Source organism: Anas acuta, chromosome 9, assembly GCF_963932015.1.
Source record: "Anas acuta chromosome 9, bAnaAcu1.1, whole genome shotgun sequence".
Lineage (NCBI taxonomy): Eukaryota > Metazoa > Chordata > Aves > Anseriformes > Anatidae > Anas > Anas acuta.
In genome coordinates, this window is record NC_088987.1 from 22,143,196 (window position 1) to 22,164,755 (window position 21,560).

The 21,560-nt window shown below is 40.4% G+C and overlaps 1 protein-coding gene across 4 annotated transcripts in view; it reads left to right on the forward strand.

Annotated features, from left to right (window-relative positions):
• The first annotated feature begins 559 nt into the window (after positions 1-559).
• Positions 560-21,560, forward strand: part of NYAP2 (neuronal tyrosine-phosphorylated phosphoinositide-3-kinase adaptor 2) — a 136,623-nt gene continuing 115,622 nt past the window's right edge. For 2 of the 4 annotated variants that reach the window (XM_068692155.1, XM_068692158.1), the window contains exons 1-3: positions 998-1,134; positions 1,378-1,874; positions 8,850-9,092. In XM_068692155.1, the coding sequence (XP_068548256.1) occupies positions 8,887-9,092 (206 nt within the window). In that variant the 5' untranslated portion in view covers positions 998-1,134; positions 1,378-1,874; positions 8,850-8,886. The other 2 variants (XM_068692156.1, XM_068692157.1) reach the window with 2 other exon arrangements.

Here is a 21,560-nt window from a genome sequence, read left to right on the forward strand (position 1 = left end):
AGGAGTTTATTCTTTGTACTTGATTTCTGGTATTAGAATAGCAGATGCTAGTTTTAGAAATAAATTCATTTGAGCCAAGATTCATGCGAGAGAAATATGCCTGTCAGTTGAGAAAGGAGGCAGATCGAATTGACATTTATTAATGGGGAATACACTCTGTGCATATTTGGACATCTCCCCTTTTACTGGTTTTAATGCAGGGAGTGAACGCCTCTGCTTTGTGTCCAGGCTGCAGGTTGGGGGAGAAAGCAAAACTGCACACGTCCTGAAAGGAGGAGCTATAACACAGGTTTCCACTCCAGAAAAAAAAAAAGGAAATGTTTCCCTCCAAAGCACCATGCTTACAAATTCTGGATGAGCCTAAACCTGTGTGATTTCATCCTGGATGCTTCTCAAACAGAATGCCTCATTCCAGAGCGTGCATCTTATAGCAATACAAGTAAAACAGCATAAATGTCAGGCTTGTTCTGTCCGAGGAGCATAGTTTTGTTCCCGTGCAATGGGAGCAGGTGGTGGGAGGTTGTTTTGATGAGGTTAAAAAGCTCCTCCCCTCCATCCCCAAGCAGCAGCCTAATCTGCGTCAGCAGTAATTGTGTGCCTTGCACTGCTTTCAGTGAGGGTGAGTGCAAAAGATACATCAATACGAGGTATCAAACCGAGGCGTAGACGTTCCTTTTAAGTGGCTGCTCATTTCCTTGAGCCATAACACGGGCTAAAGGTTAACTTACACATTCTCCGTGGAAGAACATTTTTTTTTTTGGGGGGGGGGGGGGAAGGGGGAGGAGGGAAGAAGAGGGGGAGGGGGAAGGGTGGTGTTGCATATTCTTTCCTACCTATAGACCAAACGCGCCAGTGCTCTTGACGCAGGGCTCTTCCCGCTGGATGACTTGCTAGCTGGCCCCAGCGCGGCGGACACCAGCCCGGCGCTGGCCGGGGGGGCGCCGAGCCCCCGGGCCGGGGTTGGGGTTGGGGTTAGGGTTGGGTTTGGGGTTGGGGTTGGGGCCGTGGCTGCCCCCGTCCCCCTTTGCTCGGCCCGGGGAGGCGGCAGGAGCTGTCCGCGGTGCTGGGATGCGGCCGCGCCGGCAGCCGGATTGCAGCAGCCGCCGAGCCCCGCCGTCCTGCTGGCACCCGAAGGTAGGCTTGCTCTTTGTTTGAGAAGCCCTGATTAATCGGCGGCAGCAGACTAAGGCAGCTGGAGAGAGCAAGCCTGCCTGTAGTCACGGGGGGGAGAGAGAGAGAGGCGATGCCACAAGCTAGGCTGCTTCAGACCTTCTATGTCTAAGTGGCGATGAGGGAGCGAGTGTCTTTCCTGCTGCAAGAAGCCATTTGGAGAGGATGTTTTCTACTCCTTACATTCCTTTCTTTTTGTCTCCACAGAACATATTCAAATGAGGCACCTTAGCAATCTCTGTGTTAGTGCATATGATGGTGCTGTAATCTTCTATGTTGTAAAGTGGGTAAAAACCATCCAGTTTCTTCTCTGCTGGACCTCAAAGCAGGGTGTTGTTTATACCCTCCCATTATCTGTACCCTCTCTTCTCTGAATGTGGATTTAAAGAAGCAAGCACCTGTCTTCTCTTGCCACTGCTTTTTTTTAAAAGCCAAACTTTCCATGCCATTTTAATCATACGTTAAGAAGATCCGTAATGTAACGCTGACTTACAGTGATGCCGAATTCTACAATCTGGGCAATTTTGCCAACAAGATTTAATGCACTTTAACTGAAGAAAAAACTGAGCCTAACTGCAAATCTGTTTCTTATGGTGCTGAAATATCCCTTCCGACTGCACTGAGATAACCACAGGAAAGGGCTTTTACAGGCAAAAGTCACCTTTGATTATTGCACTTAGCAGTCCCCGTGGACTTGAATTTTGGTACGTACGTATTTTTGAAAATTCTTTGAGCATGCTGATAAAATATGGTGCTAATTAGAATGAAGAAATAATCATACTTACAGAATGAAATAATGAGTAGCTGGAACGCATAATGATGAACTTGCATGTCTTTTAGGGAGGTATTAATCAAGCCATTGCTAAAGTAAAAGCTGAAGTCTATTTGACTGTTTTTGTGTACTTCACATGTCGATTGTGCTTGTAATAGAGACATTTTGCAGCTGCATTTTTTGTTGGTAAAAGGCACTGTTAAATAATTAAAAACATTCTTTGCTATTTTCTGATGAATTAATTGAAATAATTCTTACCATCTATGTTAGTTACTTATTAGACACGTTACACCATTAATATTTTACAGCATCTTAACATGATGCTGGTGGTAGTGAAATCTCCATTTCATTTTAAGTAGAGAGAAAAAAAAACATGTCTATCAACGAGCAAGCTCATTCTTCTGAGTTCTAATACACTCCTGTCTGCATACAGAATACATGTGTATATGTCCCTGTGTGGCTTTATTTCTTCTTTTTGTTCATAAATCGTCCACATAATAATGGGATGATAAAATGTCATAATTGCACTTAAGTACTGGCTGTTCTGAATCTAGTTTTGTAATTGTCCAACATCCGTGTGGTTAGGAGGAAGCATTATTTTCCTCAGGGGATAAAAGTGGTAGAAGTGTTGCCTTATTGCAAAGTAAACAACAGCCCTTTACATTCTAGAGTCATCGAGGAGTCGTTGTTAGCAAAGACCTTTCCCTTTTCAGAAAGCACTACCAAGGGATGCAAAATTCAAGGCTTTTTTTTCCTTCTTCTTTTTTTTTTTTTTTCTTTTCTTCTCCCGTTTCTTAAAACTACAGGGAGGATGACTTTCCCATATGAAGGGCGGGATGTCTATAGAAATGGGCTATTACTTTAAACCCATGCAATAGCATTCTCATTCTACTGAAGGAGCCACTTTTAACCTCTTTAAGTGAAGGACTTAGCACTACTTAGCTTCATTGATTCCATCCAGGTGCTAGAGCTCGTGCTGTACAATAGAATGAGGACAAGGTATATAATTTGTAATCCCAGTCAAAATATGGGGGTACATTTTGTATTTCCAAATTAATGTAGTATTTTTCTTTAAATGCCTGCATAAAAACTTGTCAAATGATATATAGCAGGAAACTTGTAGCCTATTTGAGACAGTCTTTACTTTCTATTTGAGATGAGAATTTAATGCATTACTGTGTGAAAATAGTAATGCCAGATCATTAAGAATGAGGAGGGAATACAACTTCAAAAAGCATGTCTTAGAAATTTTTCACATCATATCCAACTGTTCGGGTATTTCAAAGGTCAGTTGGCATAAGGCACAGCTATGATAAGAGGAGAATTCTGGAAAGTAGTCTCTAGTATTTTTTTTCCATCACTGAATTTTTCTTGGTTGCAGAGGAAGTATTCTTTGTACACCCCATACCATTAGGTCCTTACTGGCACTGCTGTGGTCAGCAGTTTGTGAAAATTGGATATGGCTTGTCTACTCATCTCTTATTGCCTTGCAAGTGACTAGAACACAACAGCACAAACTTAAGGGTTGAATGGCTGGTCAGTATCCTTGATTTGTGCAGAATCCTCCTGAAATATTTTGTTGAGGGAATTGACAGGCAATGCAAAAGTGGATGTGTTTTCAAAGAGGAGGCAGTATCTGGAAGGGAGACAGGCAGGATGGGGGAGGTGTAGACCTCTCATAAATAAAAGGTCGGGTCAGGACTTTGGGCAACTGCACTCTTGTGTTACTGTGCTTGGTTCTGCTACGTTAAAATAACAACAAAAAAAAAATCCCCCTGGTTTAGGAAGAAGGCAATCAGTGCCTTTGTTACTACTTCAAAAAGCTCCTTCGGTTTAATGTCAGCATTGCCAATTTTCAGTGCAGCACAGCTGCAGCTTATGGCTGTCAAGCATGCTGAAAAGCAACCGATATTTTGGGGATCCTCATGTGAGTAAGAGGGAGAACCACATATCTAAATGGTAGCACCTAGCATCACTGCAATATTATGATACTAGGAGAATTGCATCTTATTTTATGAATTCAGTAGCTTTGCATGCTGATCACATGAAAAAGAGGTGTTTGGTTTTGACAAAGAAGCTGTATGTTTGGCATGGGAGCAAATAGTTGAGTAAAAAGTAAGATGTGCAACAGTCTTGTGAATGACAGTGCATTACTCTCGCATATAAATTATTTCTGAATCATTACAAAGACCTTCACTTCTGTTATGTAAATATTAGTAGGCAAAACCAATAAGGGGATTGCTTGCCCTTGCCAGCAGCAAGCCAGATGTACTGGCTGGGGGGGACAGGGGACACCCACCCACAAAAATCTTGCTTGCTTTACGCCTTCCATGCTGACAGCTTATTGCACAGGCCATGACAGTGCGAGCTGCTCTCTGCTGCTTTGCAAATGTCTCTCTGATTTGGAAGAAAGCTATTCTAGATTTTGAGGAAATTTTATCTTCCTGAATTTTGAAAAAGGTTATATTGTCAGCGACTCCTGTTCTGGATGGTCTTAAAATCTTTCCCCAGGATGGTAACACTTGTTACAGAACTTAAATCTAAAACACCTGATGTTTTAATTCATCAGTGTGTATTTAACAAACAGAGTAGCATTGAAAGGACCAAAGTACAATAATGTAATAAATGTAGGATTATTCACTGTCCAGTCACCTGGCCTATGTTGCTGCTTGTAAGAACATGTACAGAGTTCTCATAATTGTAAAAGCTCTATTTATAGCTTAGAAAACAAAGATTAAGCTACAGGTGGAGATGTGTGAAACTCCATTTGTGGCTATTTGGAGGCAATGAACACAACTATAATCAGGTGACAATGAACACAACTGTATTTCTCAGTGAGGTTTCACATACTGCAACCTTTAAGAGGCAAAGTGAACACGTTGAACAACTCCTTATATGTGCCCTTCCACTCAGGAGAATTTCCAAAAATGTTCAGTGTTTGTTGAATGTTTACAACAAAGTTCCTTCCAGTAATTTCAGTTCTCTCAGTATGTTGGCTAGTATATAGAGGCAAAAAATAAATAAATAAAATAAAATAAAATAAAAAGGGGCAAAATTCAGGGCTTTTCATCATGTTTCCTTCTGTCCCCATACAATGAAGGGAGGAAGAGAAAGGAGTATTATGAGAATATCCCAAACAGAACAACTCTCAGTCACTATTTTCCAGAGTGTATTGATTTCAAAACCAAAATGTACTGAATACAATTTGGTTACAAATAGAAAGTGGCCCTGCATGGTCCTCGTTACTAGCTAATAAAATATCTGCCTGCAACATGTGTATTAGGGTTACCAAAATGGTGGTGCCTCACCTACAGCTTACACTATGTATTTAACAACTGGCATTTGCATTTTTTAATCAAATATAAATATACTCAGAACACTTGCTTGTACTTGTATCTGCCCTGACAGATGGCTAGGAATTGCTTGCTGCCTGAGTTCACCAGCAAGCAGAACCTTTGATCACAGGTTGATCGGTGCTGCCCATAATCAGCATTTCCTGATAAGAGTGGCAAGCAAATGATGTGTATGACTTGGTGGGCCACATGGACTGCAGTTGAAAAGCTCATTTCCTACATTAACATAGTATCTCAGAAGTGGTATTGCTACCTTTCAGTAAAATTGTTCTGAATGTGCTATGCAAGGAATACTAATACTATAAAAATGTTTACAGTAATTAGTTAAGCTTTTTGCCCCAGCTGTTTGCCTTTTTATTCCCTGTTTAAGCAGAGCATGTACAGCCATCAGATATTAGTAAATGCAATGAGGCTGTAAAATACCATGCAGGCAGGAGATATGCAGGTTTTGATCCAGAAAATGCTTGCTGTAGGTATAGATGCTTTTCAAAATTAGTGCCATAAGAGCTGGTTAAAGGCTTTGAAGTCTCTGTGAGCCCCCCAACAGTTCCTCCAGGAATACCCCAAGCTGAATTTGGTGTCAGTAGCATGCAGGCATTGACTGTCAGTGAGGAGTTCAATAACAACAGCTATCCTCATTATTGTTGCAGGATTGGACCCCTGTTGGGGCAAAGAACATCTTGATCTATTTAATTAAATACCATGCAAATTTTTGGCATTCTGAATGAGCTTTGTAGTAGTGATAAAACAGTATATAAAATATTTGTTCAGCTGTGTGCAGTGACCAGAGACTTGCTAGTCTTTTTAGTCTTGTTAGTCTTTTTCTAATTGGAACGACCTTGGTATTAATCCCCCCGTATATAAATAAATTTAACTATAAAAGGAGATTCAGCATACCCTTAAGAGTCAATCATTTTAGACCTCTAAAAAGAAAGGTTAAGCATGGAAAAATGCAGTATTGTCATAAAAGAGGGTGCAAAGCAGATCAAGTTCTGTCTCTTGGAAAAATGGATCTTGACTGCATTTATTGAGGGCCTGCTGAGGTTATCTCCAGGATTAAATTTCATATTATATTTCAGGAGTAAAATCTGGTCCTTGGAGAAATCAATGGCAAAACTACCATTAAGGTCACTATAGTGGGGTTTCTCTGTTTTACAGGTTTATCTGAATTGAATTAAATGCAACACCAATGCAGAAACTAGACATTACTAGAATTCCAAAATATAAAATAAAGTGAAATAAACATCTGCTGTGGCAATGGCCTAGATCTTAACCATAAGGAAGCAGGAACCATTTGGGAAGCTTGGAGGCTCTGGAGCTGGAGCAGCCCATGTCATTAGTATTGCTTTTAATCAGGCAGGCCTCACTGCTGTAAAGAGAGCCCCCAAGTAGGGGATTTAGTGCCTGAACTTATTTTTCTTAATCAGAAGGGTTAAGAACAGGTCTAAAATGATGTCTACTGGAGCATTCACTCCTTTGTAGACACTGCGCTGCTTACAGTAAATATATCTGATGGCTCAGTGCATGTTCCGGCCCAGTGGAGTGCTAGCCACCTCCAGTGCGACAGCTATGTGAAATTGGCAGTGTTCACATTTGGGCTGTGCTAAGACCTCTTCACTGGTTGTAGCCTGCAGGGATTAGTAGAAGATACCTATATCCCTGCTGAAAATACATTAAGATCAATCCAGTGACCCTGAACATCAGGCTCATCCTTGTGTTCAGGCTGAGATGATAGCAAGGGTTGTCTTTGGAGGCAGAGGTGACGGGAGCAGGCCCTTCCCAACCTCTGAATCTTCAGGTTTTTAACACAGCTTACCACTGAACAGAAATAATCTTGATATAGAAAAGCAAAGAACAAGGGAAAAGTCATTGGTGTGCATCGCATTAATCATTAACTGTCTAAAATCAGCTTGTTGCCATTGCCACTTCACATGATCAAAAAAGGGGAGGGAAAGGATGGAAAATATTTCTCTACCCTTCATGTGCCCTGCAGATTGCTTACTCCATGGATGTGGAAACATTTTGTTCTCGTGCTCAGGGCTGTGCCTGAATGTCCACAGTGACTGCTAGAATCTATTACTTTTTTATTTTATTTTTATAAATCAGGGCCTACCCTGATCAGAACGTTGCCTGTCCAGCAGAGTAATAAAGATTAGAAATATGGCAGAATGCTAGGAGACAGAGGAAAAAATTTGATGATGATTACACAGGGGCTCTGCCCCTAAAAATCTGTGTGCAGACAGGCTGCTCATTGCCTATTCAGTCAGATCACTTCTAGGAGCAGTGCTGGCACCGTTCTCAGGCACATTCCGAGAAGTCACAGCATCCTGCTGCAGGAAGGGAGGGCTGCTCTCGCCGCGACGAGGCAAGTGGGCCTGCCGGTGCCTCGCGCCATCACCCCACCTCAGGCCTCGGTGGCAAGATGGAGACCCCCTCACAGTGGGTGCAGGACGGCGCCAGTCAGGATCATAACATCTCTGTACCTTAGAGCAGGAAGGCTGCAATCAGCATGTAAAATAAGGTGGTGCACCCCTGCTTTTTAACATTCTGTATTACTCACATCACAGATTGTTAATCTGGTTGTACAGAATTTAGCTGGCCAATATGTTTCTCCAAGTTATACCTTGTCTTTAGTCACCTGTAGTATTTATTGATGCCTGCACAGCAGGGTTGTTGTGACTCCAAGGCTGGCTGCTTCTGAGTGGGAAGCCTTCAGGCCTTTCTGAGAGCCTTCAGGCTGCCTGCCATGGAGCCGTAAGTGGGCTGGGGATCCCAGTGCGTGCCAGCTCCATGCTGCATAGCTGGAGGTGCTGTAAATGCAAGTGTCTGTCATACCTGTGGAAGAAATACAGAAACTTGGAGAACTCAAGCACTTCACAGTTCCGAAGGTCCCAGCTGAGCTGAGTTTCTTGTCTGTTCTTGGAGCTTCAAGCTAATAAGCTGCCAGGCAGCAGATGACTAGGGGCTCATGCATTAATTTCTGTGTTACTGAGAAGTACAGGAAGCTATTTTACAATATTTCTTTCTAGATTTTGAACCTGAAGAAAAAATTGAACTTTTTTGTTCCAAAAAATGGAACAGTGATTTCCACCTCAACGTTTTGAGGCGGAAATATTCTGCAGAACAGGAATTTTGTCTGGTTATCTGCTTTGGTGAAGCTGTGTCTAAACTGTAAAAAGGACCTGTTGTCCTTGGAAACTTTTTCAGTCCACTTCAAACCAAGATTTGGGGAAACCAATGTCCTTGCAACTGAAAGCTGTTAGGAAAAGCAAGGGGTGGGAGAAAACCTTATAATCCACATAATTTGGGGGATTTGAACAATATATAATTGGATAGATCAACATCACTGGAAAGAAGAGGTTGTAGGGTTTTGTCTTCTTGTCTCTATAATAATACAGTTCTGTGTTCTGAATTGCTTTGTTTATTGTCCTTTAGGCAGGAGAAAGTATAAAAGTTCTTACAGAGATGTTGATTATAATTGACATGGTCTCTCTGTCATAAACCATAAGTTGTTTTCCTACTGATTAAGGTATTATATGTTTTTCAACCTGCAGGAAACGTTGCTTTCCTTTGTTCATTATCTCCTGCAAGATGATGAGTTCTAATCAGGAGGAGGTCACTTTGGGCGCTTTTCTCCAGTATATTGAAGACATGGGGATGAAGGCCTATGATGGCTTGGTTATACAGAATGCATCAGACATTGCTCGAGAGAATGATCGCATGAGGAATGAAACAAACCTGGCTTACTTGAAAGAAAAGAGCGAAAAACGCCGAAAACAAGAAGAAGCAATAAAACGGTAAATATTTTGATAAAAAGATGAGTGGTCTGGCACAGTGAATGAACAGTGAGGGGCTCAGAGTCTCAGCAGTGGTAAATCTGCTTAGATCAGTTGACTTCCAGCTGCTTGTTGGTTTAAAAAAAAAAAAAAGGCATTACAGGCCTGTGTCAGGCTGCTAATTGCATGTGTATTATATTGTATAGACACAGTACTGAATGGTTCTCCTCTCCTCAGTGGAAGAGAGTACTTCCATCAAAATTTATTAAATTTAAGCATGTGTGGCGTCTTCAGCAGGTGTGATTTGTAACAAAAAATGTTAGGTGTTTGCAACTGGAGACCTATATCTAATGGAAAATAGGTCCTCAGCCATCTGGTGCTTTTAGTTCAACAGTGTCTACTTTGTGCAAAGACGTATTGTGCAAAGCCTCACAGTCTCACAGATGAAAACAGATTCTTCTTGAGTTGGTTTCAAATTCTGAGCTCTCTAATTGGTATCTACAAAAATTCTGTTTTGTGTTATTTGGCTTCTTCACCATTCTGCGCTCTCTGAAGTCAGTAAAAAAATAATTGTATTTGTTTGAATATTTGAAGTGGATCACACACCTGATGGGCACAACCCTGTAATGGCTCTTGAACAATTCCATAAATTTTAATTGACAGTTAATGAGAAGAGCACTTACACGATGTGGCCTCTTGTGCCAGAGGGTAGTATGAAATCTCTGCAGTCTTTTTGACAGGAAAAGAAGGATGCATGGGATAGTTATCTATCTATCTATCTGTCTATCTATCTATCTATCTATCTATCTATCTATCATCTATCGAGTTATTTATCTGTATACATGTATACGCACACATGCATTTGCATGTCCAAAATTTGTATTTTCTCAAAATGGACAAATTGTGTAATACAGTTAAACCATTCATTTAAATGCTAAACTTTTATATGCAAATGGATGGCTTGAGCACAAACTGGTAGGAGTCCTTTGAATTTTTTCCCCCCAGCATGAATTTTCCATATTTCAGCTTAAGTGATTAAATTTTATGCCATGTCTTGGGTACTGTACTTCCAGGTATAACAGACAAGCTGTGCTGTGAACATTCCAGTGACGCCTCAGTAGTCTGGTAATTTTGATGGAATGTTAAAAGGAAAAGAGCAGCCCATATAGTTTGGGGGAAGGAGAAGAAGCAACATAAAGCAAAATAATGGCTGCTTTACATTCCAGGAATTAGAATTATCTGGATTTCCACTAATTTGTTTTCTGTAGAGGATATAAGAGTAATGTGTAATTAAAGTGAATAATGAGAGCCAATGCAATGTTTTTTTTCATGTCTTCTGGACAAGCTACCTTGTCAGTTCCTTCTGGGTGATGTTTAGAGGGATTCAAAGTGTTGAGGAGTCAAAGGCATAGGTAGCTTGTAGCAGGAGCTATGCTATGCATGACTTGACAAAGAAAAACATTTTTCCTTGCAGCAAATAAATGCAGTTTTTGTTTTGTTTTGATCTATGCAGGATTTATGCATTTTGTTTAATTCTTGCCAGTTTTGTTTAGTGTTCCTGGGAGCAGGTACTGGAAAGTTTGTGTTGAAGATGTGCCTTTAGCAGTAAAAAACAAAACAATAACAACCACAAGAAACCCTGCAGTTTGAGTCTTCTCTTTCTTTTGACTACCGTAGTTACATACACCGCAGATGAGTAGGGTCTGATGGTAAGGGGGAGTTAAACAGTAGTTACATGAAGAAAAGGAAAAATTTGAATGTCTCACCTGCTAAGTAAAAGTGCCAGTCAGTAAAACACTGTTCTAAAGTAATAAGATGAAAAGTACCTTCTTATCTGTGGGCAATATTGGTGGTAAGTGGAAGGTTGGACTAGATGATCTCAGAGGTCTTTTCCAGCCTTAATTATTCTATGATCTTAAATTATTGGCTTTTCCCACTGAAGAAAATTATTTGCAAATCTAATTTGAACTTTTTTTTTTTAATTTACTGAAATTTCACTTTTTCACTAATTTACAACTGCTGCAAAAATAAATTCCTTGGTCCTTGTGGTGGCAACTTCATTTGATAAGCTGTTAAACGGTCAATGTATACAGATTTATTTAGAATATGGTCTTCATGGTTGACAGCTAATTAGGCCGTGCTCTGGCTAAGTCTTTCATGAGCACTTTTATGAGTGATCATAAAGGTCACTAAATGCCAGAACAGGCTTTGTTGTAAATAAGTTTCTTGAGGCAAGGGAGTAAGTTTTGGACCTACCTGGTTCTTAAGCTTCTCCATACCTAATTTGAATGGTGGTAATAGTATTTCCAACCTTGTGGTTGTTTCGTGTGGTTTTGTTTATTGATCCTGGCAAAGTGATTTGATGAAAAGGTCTGGATAAGTGTTGATGATTTAGGGCTGAGCCAAATCATGAATTTCTTTGCTTACGTTAAACAGAGATGGCTGAGAACAGAGCTCTGCTCCCCAGATAGTGTCAGAAAATGCAAGGAAGATTCCCAGCTATGCTATGGTTTATCTGAGGAACAGTATATGTGTGTTGTGCATGCATATATGTGTGTATGTGACTTGTAGGCACCAACATTCTTAGATATAGCACTATTCTGTGTGAAACTGTGTTTGTGGTGGGCCCCTCCACTCCCTGCCGATTTGGCTTATTGCAGTAGCATTGGTGTGTGCGTGTGTGTGTGCAATATCCTTCTAAGGAAATGGAATAGGACAAGCACCCTAGGAAATTTTAGAAAATGTTTTATTTACCTAGACTTTTTCTGTCTTTTCCCTGTGTAAACTTGGGAAGGGAAAATAGATATTCATGATCAACCCTTGATCGGTACAACTGAGAGCAATGACAGACTATGGGAAAACAACTGATGTAGCTACAGGAACAGTGACGTCTAAAGTCACTTAGGCTGACTGCAATCAAGTCTTCTCCCTGTAGTAACCTCCAGAGGTTCACCCAAGCCCATGTCTATTGAAACATGGCAGTGAGAAAAGGTAAAGTAGGATTATTGATTTCTTTTTTGTTCTGTACTAGTTTCCTTATGTCTTTACCTTATCTTCGTGGGTATTTATATTACCCTATTTCCTGATAGTGTGGCCTAGATAGCAAATGGTGCACATGTGCAGTGATAGCAGTGCTAACAGTCTGGAGACTATCAACAGCCAAAAACAATCTCCGTAGCAACAAGGGAGCCTTCCCCCGTGACTCCCAGCAGGTAAATTTTGAGAAGGGGAGAGGGTTCCAGCAAATACTCTCCTTTTGACGGCAGGAATCAAAATAAAGCAGTTGCGAGTCTTTGGCACCTACTGAAAATTGCATAAGTCTGGTGATTTAATTTTTGAGAAGCTATTCAATGTTGGTGTTCAGATGGTCTCTTTGAGAAATTGGCTGTTCATGTATATTAACAAATTAATGAGCACTTTATTTAATATTAATACAGTGTTGGAATTCACACAAACATTATTGCAAAGAAGCTGTTATTTACCTGAGTCGTCTGATAACCATGCTGAATGACTTAAAACTTCATTGAAATGCATTAGTATTGGCAGTTTGGAAACAAGATCTGAAAAATTACCCTTAAAAAAAAAAAAAAAAAAAGTGCAATTATATTTTTGCCTTACAAAAGGATACATTGTGTTGTGTTTCTTCCATAGCACTGATGTACTGTTAGCGCGACTGCTGTTTCATTCTCTGTGGTTCTGATAGGTTAATTGTGGGGAAAAATGTATGGATCTATTGTAAATTGAAGGGGATAAATCATGCATTGCATTGGAAAAAAAAGCAACTAGCCTTTGTCTGATCTTGCTGGGCTGAGTCAGCTGATCTGATCTGAATTTCTGACCTAATTTTAGTAGAGTACTTAGCGATCATGCAGAGAAAATAAGGTTAACATGCTGATCAGTTAGCTGGGAGTAAGCCACAGTAAATATTAATGCATATACATTTTGAGCCTAATTTTTAGACCCTGTTTCTTCCTTCTTTTATTTGTCTGGACTCACTTACTTGATCATTGTCTGTTCAGGGGGTTGTGTCCAGACCAAGAGAATACACTGGCGTGTTGCCCACAGAGCTTATAAATTGCAAATAAAGTTACGAAGCAGCATTAGTTTCACTGGGAGTAAGTTGCAGTACTGTGAGATGTACATTTGTGATGATGATACAATATTTGCCGTAGGCAGTTTTTCTGGGAACAGAAGGTAGATTTGGCTCTGCTGCTCTGGGTGCCAGGGAAAAGGTGAGAATTTTGAGTTTACTTAAGGCACCTCTTACAATAAGCAGTTGCTTCCTTACTCATCCTTAATTGAAATACATATATTTAAATACTTTGCATCTATTATATTTAGTCTTGTGTGATACTTCATTGGTGACATTCTAAAATTGTATAGGTACAAAGCCTTTGTAAGAAATAACGAACCCTTCCTCCTCTTTCTCTTAAGTCTGAGGCGTGTTGCATTAATCATAGGGAGTGGCAGGGGTTGCACACTTTCATAGGAGATGCATGCTTTCAAAGTTTTGGCTTCTAGTTTTTAGGTATCATTTAAGATAATGTTTCAATTGGGGGAGTTGACATTTTGATTTGTAATACTACAAGAATGTGACTGCTCTAATGCAAAGCTGGTGGTGTCAGTAGGCATACGTTTCTGCCTGCCAAATCTTGGATGTTGCCACCAAAATATTTCTGCTTCTGATGGTTTCTCTGACTCCTAGCTCATTCCCAGCACCTAAATGGCTCTGTGCAAAGCCGTGTTTCTGCTTGTTGAGGGAAGTATCCAGACAGATGCTGTCAAGAGGAGGAGCTTTTAGGAGCACTGTTTGTGCTAAAGCTAGCAGAAATGGGCCAGCCAGCCAGTGGCAGAGTTAAGCTCTTATAATAAAGAAGGAATTGTAATGAACAGCTGTCATCCTAACCTCTCCTTTCTATGGCAACTCAAATATTGAAGAAGACTAACCCATCGGCAAAAGTAAGATAATATTTTTCTCTTGCTCTCTCCCCCTCTTTTTTTTTTTTTTTTTTTTAAGGTTGTGGAGGCAATTGCATTCAGGTATTGCCTGTCTGTTGTTTTCTGTAGATTATGTCCTTAGGTTTCTTCATAAACAAGATATAAGTTATGTGTCCTTTGGCTAAAAGTTAAGTGTTATCAAGTGTGGGCGACAGCAAGCAAATATAAAAATACTTCTATGTATGGGACTATTCACTGCCAAAAGCTCTGTTTAGCTGAGAAAATGTGTGTTAACTTAGAGTATGAGGTCATATTGATGTGTTTCTACCAAAAGTTTCTACCAGAATAAAAATTAACCAAAGGAAAATAATTTCATTATGATCTTACTGTTTATAATAAAATTAATTTCAATGACTTATTGAAATCAGAGAAATACTTTAGGCAAAATAATGTTTAAAATACTGCTTGTTGTGTATGGTTTTTTTGTTGTTGTTGTTGTTGTTGTTTTCCTAAACATTTGCCTTGCCTGTAGTTGAAATTTTGCGTAGTGAACTATGCATTTCTAAATTTGGAATGTATGCTTACTAGATTACAATATGCTTACAGCCAGACCTCAAGAAAAATGTCAAAGAAGTGCAATAATTTTTTCTGATCATGGTGAGGGGCTCAATTAAAAAACCTGCAAGCATGTCATTGAGATGTTTTAAGTTACTAGCTTATGAACCTGTTGTTCATGGTTTGTGTGGGGGTTTTGTGTATGTGTGCAGCTGCTTCTGGTGTTCTGTTTTTAATTCAAATGTAAGTTCCCGCTATGAATGTAGGCTTTGCATATGGAGTTGGTGGTATTTGCTCCTTAATCAAAGGGCATGGGTTATGAGAAAGTTACGCATGTGGAATTTGTTCAGTTTTCTTTCTCCTGGATGTGTTGCATGCTGATTTCATCCTGGATTAAACTAATGTTGTTATACCACCTTTATGGTTGAAGTGTCTGATGAGACACGATAGAGACTAATTTTAGTATGATTTCATAACCTTTTCCTTATAAGAATGATAGCCTCTTTTGAAGCTGAGTTGATTTAGAAAGAGTAGCATTGACAGTTTTTTCATCGAGAGTAAGTAAAATGGTTGTGCAGTCAGTGACCTCCAAATGTATTTTGGTTGTATTTTATAAGTAAACAGATGTGGCGGTCTAGCCAACAAATCCTCCTTTCCAAATGCTTGTATCCATATGGCTGCCTGTATTATTGCCATACAAAATAAACTACAGACACAATGCAAGCTATATTATATTTCTATTGCTGCTGTTCTGAGAAGTTTTATTTTAGGACAGTCATGCAACAGATGTTATTTAAAATTTACTACAGTGGCTGATAGCAACTTGGTAATCCAAAGTTTTTAAAAAATAAATAAAAATAAAATCATCTCCAGTTTGGTATTTAAACATTGATGTTGTTTTCTATAAATCTTCCATGTTTTTAGGGCTTCTGCCTATTCCTTTTACTCTTTTTCAGGGGGAAGTACGAGATCTCTTCCCCTTCATCACTTTACAAATTGCCCAGGCGTGTACTGGTCCACTACATAAGCAAGTGCATTTTGGCTCAAGATTCATTTGCTATATTTAAAAGCATAATTAGAAGCATGGGGTCACAGAGAACCCAAAGGACTTGTAAGTGGGTTACAGAGCCCTCTTCTAGTGAAGATCCAGTCTAAGTGGCTCCACACTGTTGCTATTGCGGGCTGTCTGACCACCTGTGTAAATGAGTGAGCTGGCCGTGGTCCAGCTCCATTTGGACGGATGTTCACACACAACCTACAGTCTCGTGTGCTTTCGGCAGCCTGAGTCATTGTGGAGAAGGTCTGGTGTACCACTGGGAGATGACAGAATCACAGAATCATGGAATGGTTTGGGTTGGAAGGGACTGGAAAGGCTGTGTAGTGGTGGGGGGCGGGGGTGTATGGATCATAATGTACACTTCAGCCATTTGTTCCTAAGCTAACTTTGTTTCTAGTTTTCTCACTATCTCTTTATTACACTATAATGAGAGAATGTGATTTTAATTTGAAAGTTAAAATTATCCTGCATTGCCTCTTACCAAGAAGGCCCCCTTAGCAAGACAGAAATGCACGTAGAGCTGTTAAGTAGATATTTTGCACAAGCCTGTAGGGTTCTGGTGGTACTGCTATTTCTAGTCAGAGGCTTGCATGTGCTTTGAAAAATGTCTTCAAATACACTATGAAATTGCATAGTGTTTACCAATGGCAGAAAAAAAAATAAAAACTGCTATTGTGAAGACTGGATTGAAAAAAAAAAAAAAAAAAAAAGCAAGACTATTTTGTAGCATTCCCAGATAAAGTCTTTATAACTAATCTAGGTTGGAGTTCATTAATGAAGAAATGCATTCAGTACAACAGCACAACTGATGTCATGTAACACTAGCAAGCCTAGCCAGGACTGCTGGCAGAACACAAGCATCGATCTGTTCTCGTTCGTTCAAGGCTTCCAGTAACCACAATGTACTCCACACTGAAGTTCAGTGACACCTGACAAATGCTGTCATTGGCTGTGACCTGGATTAAGAATTCATGTTACAGCCTGAAGCACGGATATGAAGACATACAGAAAGTAGTCTTGTGACCCATAAGCAGTAAAATTACAGCTAGTCACAGTCCTCAGCATGCTCAAAGCATGTTCATGCACATACATGTAGGAAGCTCTGCCAAAGCTATCTGTAATGAGCACCGGTCACACAACACAGCAGAACCAAAAATCTGCGCTAGCCTAATGGCTGAATCCTTCTGTACCTTCAGGAAAATCTATTGTTTAACAATAGCTGTTCATAAAGTTGAAAACAAACATGTTATTTCATCAAAACAGCTCAGTCCCTTGCTCCTTCTGGGGCCATAAATCACATCTCTATGTATTTTCCTGTTGATGATAATACAGATTACTTCATGCCCCACCCAGCTGGTAGGCATTTGTTCACTTTGCCTCTTCTCTTTCTCAGCACCCTTCTGACAGGCTACACATGCTTCTTATTTATTCATTTTCCTTTGCAGGAAAACATAAACATGGTATGGTCCTTGACAATTTAATCAGAATCTTTATTTTCTTAGCCTAAAGAAGAGAGTTGGCTCTTAGGTATACCCCTGAAAATGCAGAATTTCAGCAGACCACCTCTGCAACAGAAGCATCAGGTGATGGGCACCTTGTTGCCAGATTGACCTAGATCAGTGGCTAAAATGCGTATGAAATAGGAATATGCATTTGTACTGATTAGATTTTTATGAAATGGGAGAAAGGAGAGATTAGAGAAGAAATAGATTGCAGAGAAATTACTAGCTGTAGGTTTTATAGTTAATTTGAGACTCATTTGATTTTTTCTGGCTTTCTATTCTAATTTGTGTTGTAATCCTAAGTGAAATCAGTTTAAAAATATATATTAAAAAAAAAAAAAAAAAAAAAGAGGTGAAAAGTATTGTTGGCCCAGGGCCTTCAGCAATACCGCAGTGCCAGCAGCGCAGGGCAGGATCCGCTCAGCCCTGGGGGAAGCCCCACTGGGCTTGGGTGCTGCTGGGGAGCTTACAAATGAACCAAGTGAGCTGTTCTGGTCCCAGAACAGCAGTCATAAGTGGAATTGGGTTTTGTTTTGTTATTGCACAGTACCCAAGGATCCCAAATGGGTTAGACTTCTCCGTAGCACTAACACTGTGCGTGCGCAAGGGCAGCACACAGCACGAGTCGAAATTGTGCCCAACTAGTGACTAAAGGGACAGCTGAAGAGTTAGGGGACTGCTCATTTCCTTCCCTATATTAGTACAGCACAGAATAAACTGAAGTGTATCCCTGGTGGCTGTGATGAATTACATCCAGCAGTACTCTCCGAAAGCTGGAGAGAAAGAAATGCTTCCAATAGACCTGGGCAGATGCTTCTGGAACGCGTGAAGACAGAGGGCCACAGCCTGCCAAAACACACAGAAATACTCCTGCTGACAAGTATGTTATGTGACAAAATTGTAATGTTTTAAAAGATCAAAAATGAGAATGACTGCAGGGCTTACCATAAATTAACAAAATTTACCTGCATTTAATCCATTCTTCCTTTTGGTGGGTTATATAGGGCATATCTCACCAGTAGATCCTCTGCTAGCTGAGGGCACTTTAGTTATTAAGTCAAGATCACGTGTTAGGAGCCATTAAGTGAATTGCTTTGTACAGCCTTTCCCTGAATGCTAGGGCAAATGCAGTATTTCATACCCTTAGCTAATTTCATGCTGTAATTTAATTTCTGAAACATACTTTTAATTGAATCTTTAAAGACAAAAGGAAACTGCTGAGTCCATTAGTATTGCAAAAAAAGATTGTTTAAAAATGTAGCCCATCTAGAGAATAATCTTCTATAATTAAACATAAAGTTTGTTTTGCTTCTCTGCATGCAGCTATGCAGAAGCAAATTCCTGCTGTCTGCAGAAGGCTCAGGGCTGAAACAGAGGTGCTGGGGAGCATGACAAGTTGTTCTGTGCCCAGCTCTGTAACTCCGACAGAAAATCCTGCAGCCTTCCACAATGTGCAGGTCTGAATCAGGAAACAAAGAGAGGCTAATTAAAAAATTAGACTGCTAACACCAAAATCACATTAGTAGGAGCTCTGACTAGTGATCTCATTTTTCTAATTTCTGGTAATGAGATGAACTTGAGAGATGTCAGCAATTTTGTAATAAACAAAAAACAGTAGTGCAGCAAAATTTGATCCTTAAGGGTCCCTTCCAACTCAGGATATTCTATGATTCTACGAAAATTTGGTATTTGCATCTTGAAACTGCATCCAGTATTTCAGTGGCTAGATTTTGATGTTCATCTTCTGTAAACAGATTCAAAACAGTTTCAGTAAAAATTTGTATACTCTGTTAGGCAATTTTTCTACGGGAGAAAGCTCTTGATTGTAAATGTAGTGATGCAGGTGTCCAATTTTATGGATATCAGATTATCAATCAACATTAAATGCAACCCACTCTAATAGAGGAGAGGAAATCCTAGAGCATCACTTCATGTTTTAGTATTCAGGTTTGTTTAAATCAGCAAGAGATCTGCAATGGAGATTTTTCCTTTTATTGCTATTGGAGAAAAGGATATGATACACAGTGGAAGTGAGATGTGTATGGGGACATGGAGAATCTAAGTGGAGTAAGAAGCAGAAGGTTAAAAAGGAGAAGGATTCAAATTTAGCCTGCAAAACCCAAACACAGTATCTTCTAAGAAAGGGAAAGAACAAAAGCAACATCTTGTTCCCTGCTTGGTGGGAAGGCTCTGCACCTCCTGATGGCATGCGTTGGTGGTAATTACAGGCATGAATGGGGCTGTTGGAAGAGTTTGGAAGCCAGTGTGGGAGGGGGAGAGGAATCCACTTGGCTTTAACTCAAATTTAGTTTTCATTTGGTTTCCTTGCTGGAAGGAAACACTGAGAATCAATTGTCTTTTCAATATAGGTTATTCTTTTTGAAGGACTTTTATGAAAAGCAAGGAAACAAAGGGCTAACTTTTATTAAAAAATTGTGTGGTATTGAGGTCTGCTTGCATTTACTCAGTTGCTTAGAGGCTTGGACACTCTGTATGGCTAGACTCCTTGCAATGTTTTTGCTTGAAGCTTGTTCAGTAGCATCAAAAATTATTTCAGGACTTGGAAATCTTTTCTCTGGAGCAGTAGCACACATGAAAGTCACCTGAATGTGTACTAAACACTGATGAGCTCAGGTCAAGGTGTCTGCTGGCACCATGGTGAGGTTTCCAGAAGCACATGAGCGGTGTGTTTTGTTGGAGCTGGCCTCAGTCACTCAGAACAGCCCTCTGACTGCTCCTGCAGAAACAGCTCCCTTCCCAAGTCTGGCTTTGAGTTGCAAGTGGCTTCAGCCATATTCTCTTGCTGCATTAAAGTCCGTGTAATGCAGGTGTGCATCAGCCTGTTGCACAAGCAAGATCTTAACTTTGGTACCAGGTATTAAAACCTGAAGACCTTTTCTACCTCAGTGTCAGGGACAACTTTCACAGGAGAATTATTTATTTTTTTTTATTTATTTCCCACTGGAATATTTGTCCTTGTTTTGATGGCTGGAGCAGAAATACAATTTTCTGTGAATGTAAATGGACAAGTGTACAGAAATTCATGCACTGCAACATGTGACAAATACACAGCTGCTTTCAAAGACAGAGCCGATGGGATTCACGCTGAAGGGCTATTGTTTTGAGCTAAATGGTATTTGTGACATGCTGATTAAAACTTTTCAGCAGATATTTTAAATCATTTCAGCTTCACATCTGAACTGTTAGGCTAAGCAAAGGACAGCTTTTCCTGTGAAATCATATTCTTGCATTGTTAATCTGAATTCTGCTAAGTCTCTGAAGTAGATCAAAAACTGCATATGTACTTGCCATGGCAACCCTATACCACATGACAGACATGCTAGTTCAGCCAAAGAGCTTCATGGCTTATTAAACAGGCACGCACAGACCCATGCACACACCAGTCTGCCACGTGACTGCTCCAGCCCTGGCAGATTCTTAAAGGGAAACTGTATTTGAGCATCGCCGCGATTTCCTCATCAGCATCATCTTGCTGGAGTTCCTTCCTATCCTCTTTGATTCTGTGTTAAGTTTAAAAAAAAAAAAAAAAAAAGCAAGAAAGTTGGCAAGGCTCTGCTATAGGTATTTCACTTTCTTTCATTTGGAAAAAATCTGTCTGAGAAAATAAAATAGTAGGTTTTGATTAGTGTAATTAAAATTGAAGGGTCTCTGCAGTGGGACAAGCAGTATGCTGCTTCTCTGGACACATTGTCTGTTGTTACCTCCTGTGGACTCCTGTACAATTCTGAGTGTAAAGAAGAATGGGGCGGGGGGAGGATGGGGAGACTAATCCATCTCAGTATTGATGGTGTGTTGCCAAAGCACTTACCAGAAGAGCTTTTCCTTGCCACTTAACACGTATCCGCTCAGAGGAGCGCTGATGGAGATGGCAGTGATCTCTAGCTCCTCACCAGCAAGGTGCAGCCTGGCAGGACTTCACTCGACTAGGAGAAGTCACCCAAGGCACATGATGAGCTAATCTGAGGGGCAGCAGCCTCAGCAGAGGGACTAGTTTTTGCGGTGGGCAAAGAGACGTGGAGATGGGGGTGGATTAAAGCCAGAGGGAGTTGACAACTTATGTTTGCCTGCACCTTAATGCCCTGAAGGAGAGGAGGACAGCATAATTATGTTGCTCCAGGGCAGGTGCTGTGCACGCTGGACTGGTGCCACCAGCTCTTCTGCTGCCCATTGGTGCCGAGGGGAGCATGCTGGTGCACTCAGAGCACCATTGGAGCTATTTACTGGAACAGTGTCCTATTGCAGGGAATCCCTTTCTTCTTCTGTTTTCCTTTCCTCTGTCAGATCCCTGACTGAAGTGGCATGGTTTCTCTTTCTCTTTAGCTGGAACCTGAGTTTTTGTAGAAAGCACTTCATCTGAGGCCAGGTGCAGCTCCAAGTGCCTGACTAAAATGGAGACCCACACTCTGCACAGCAAAA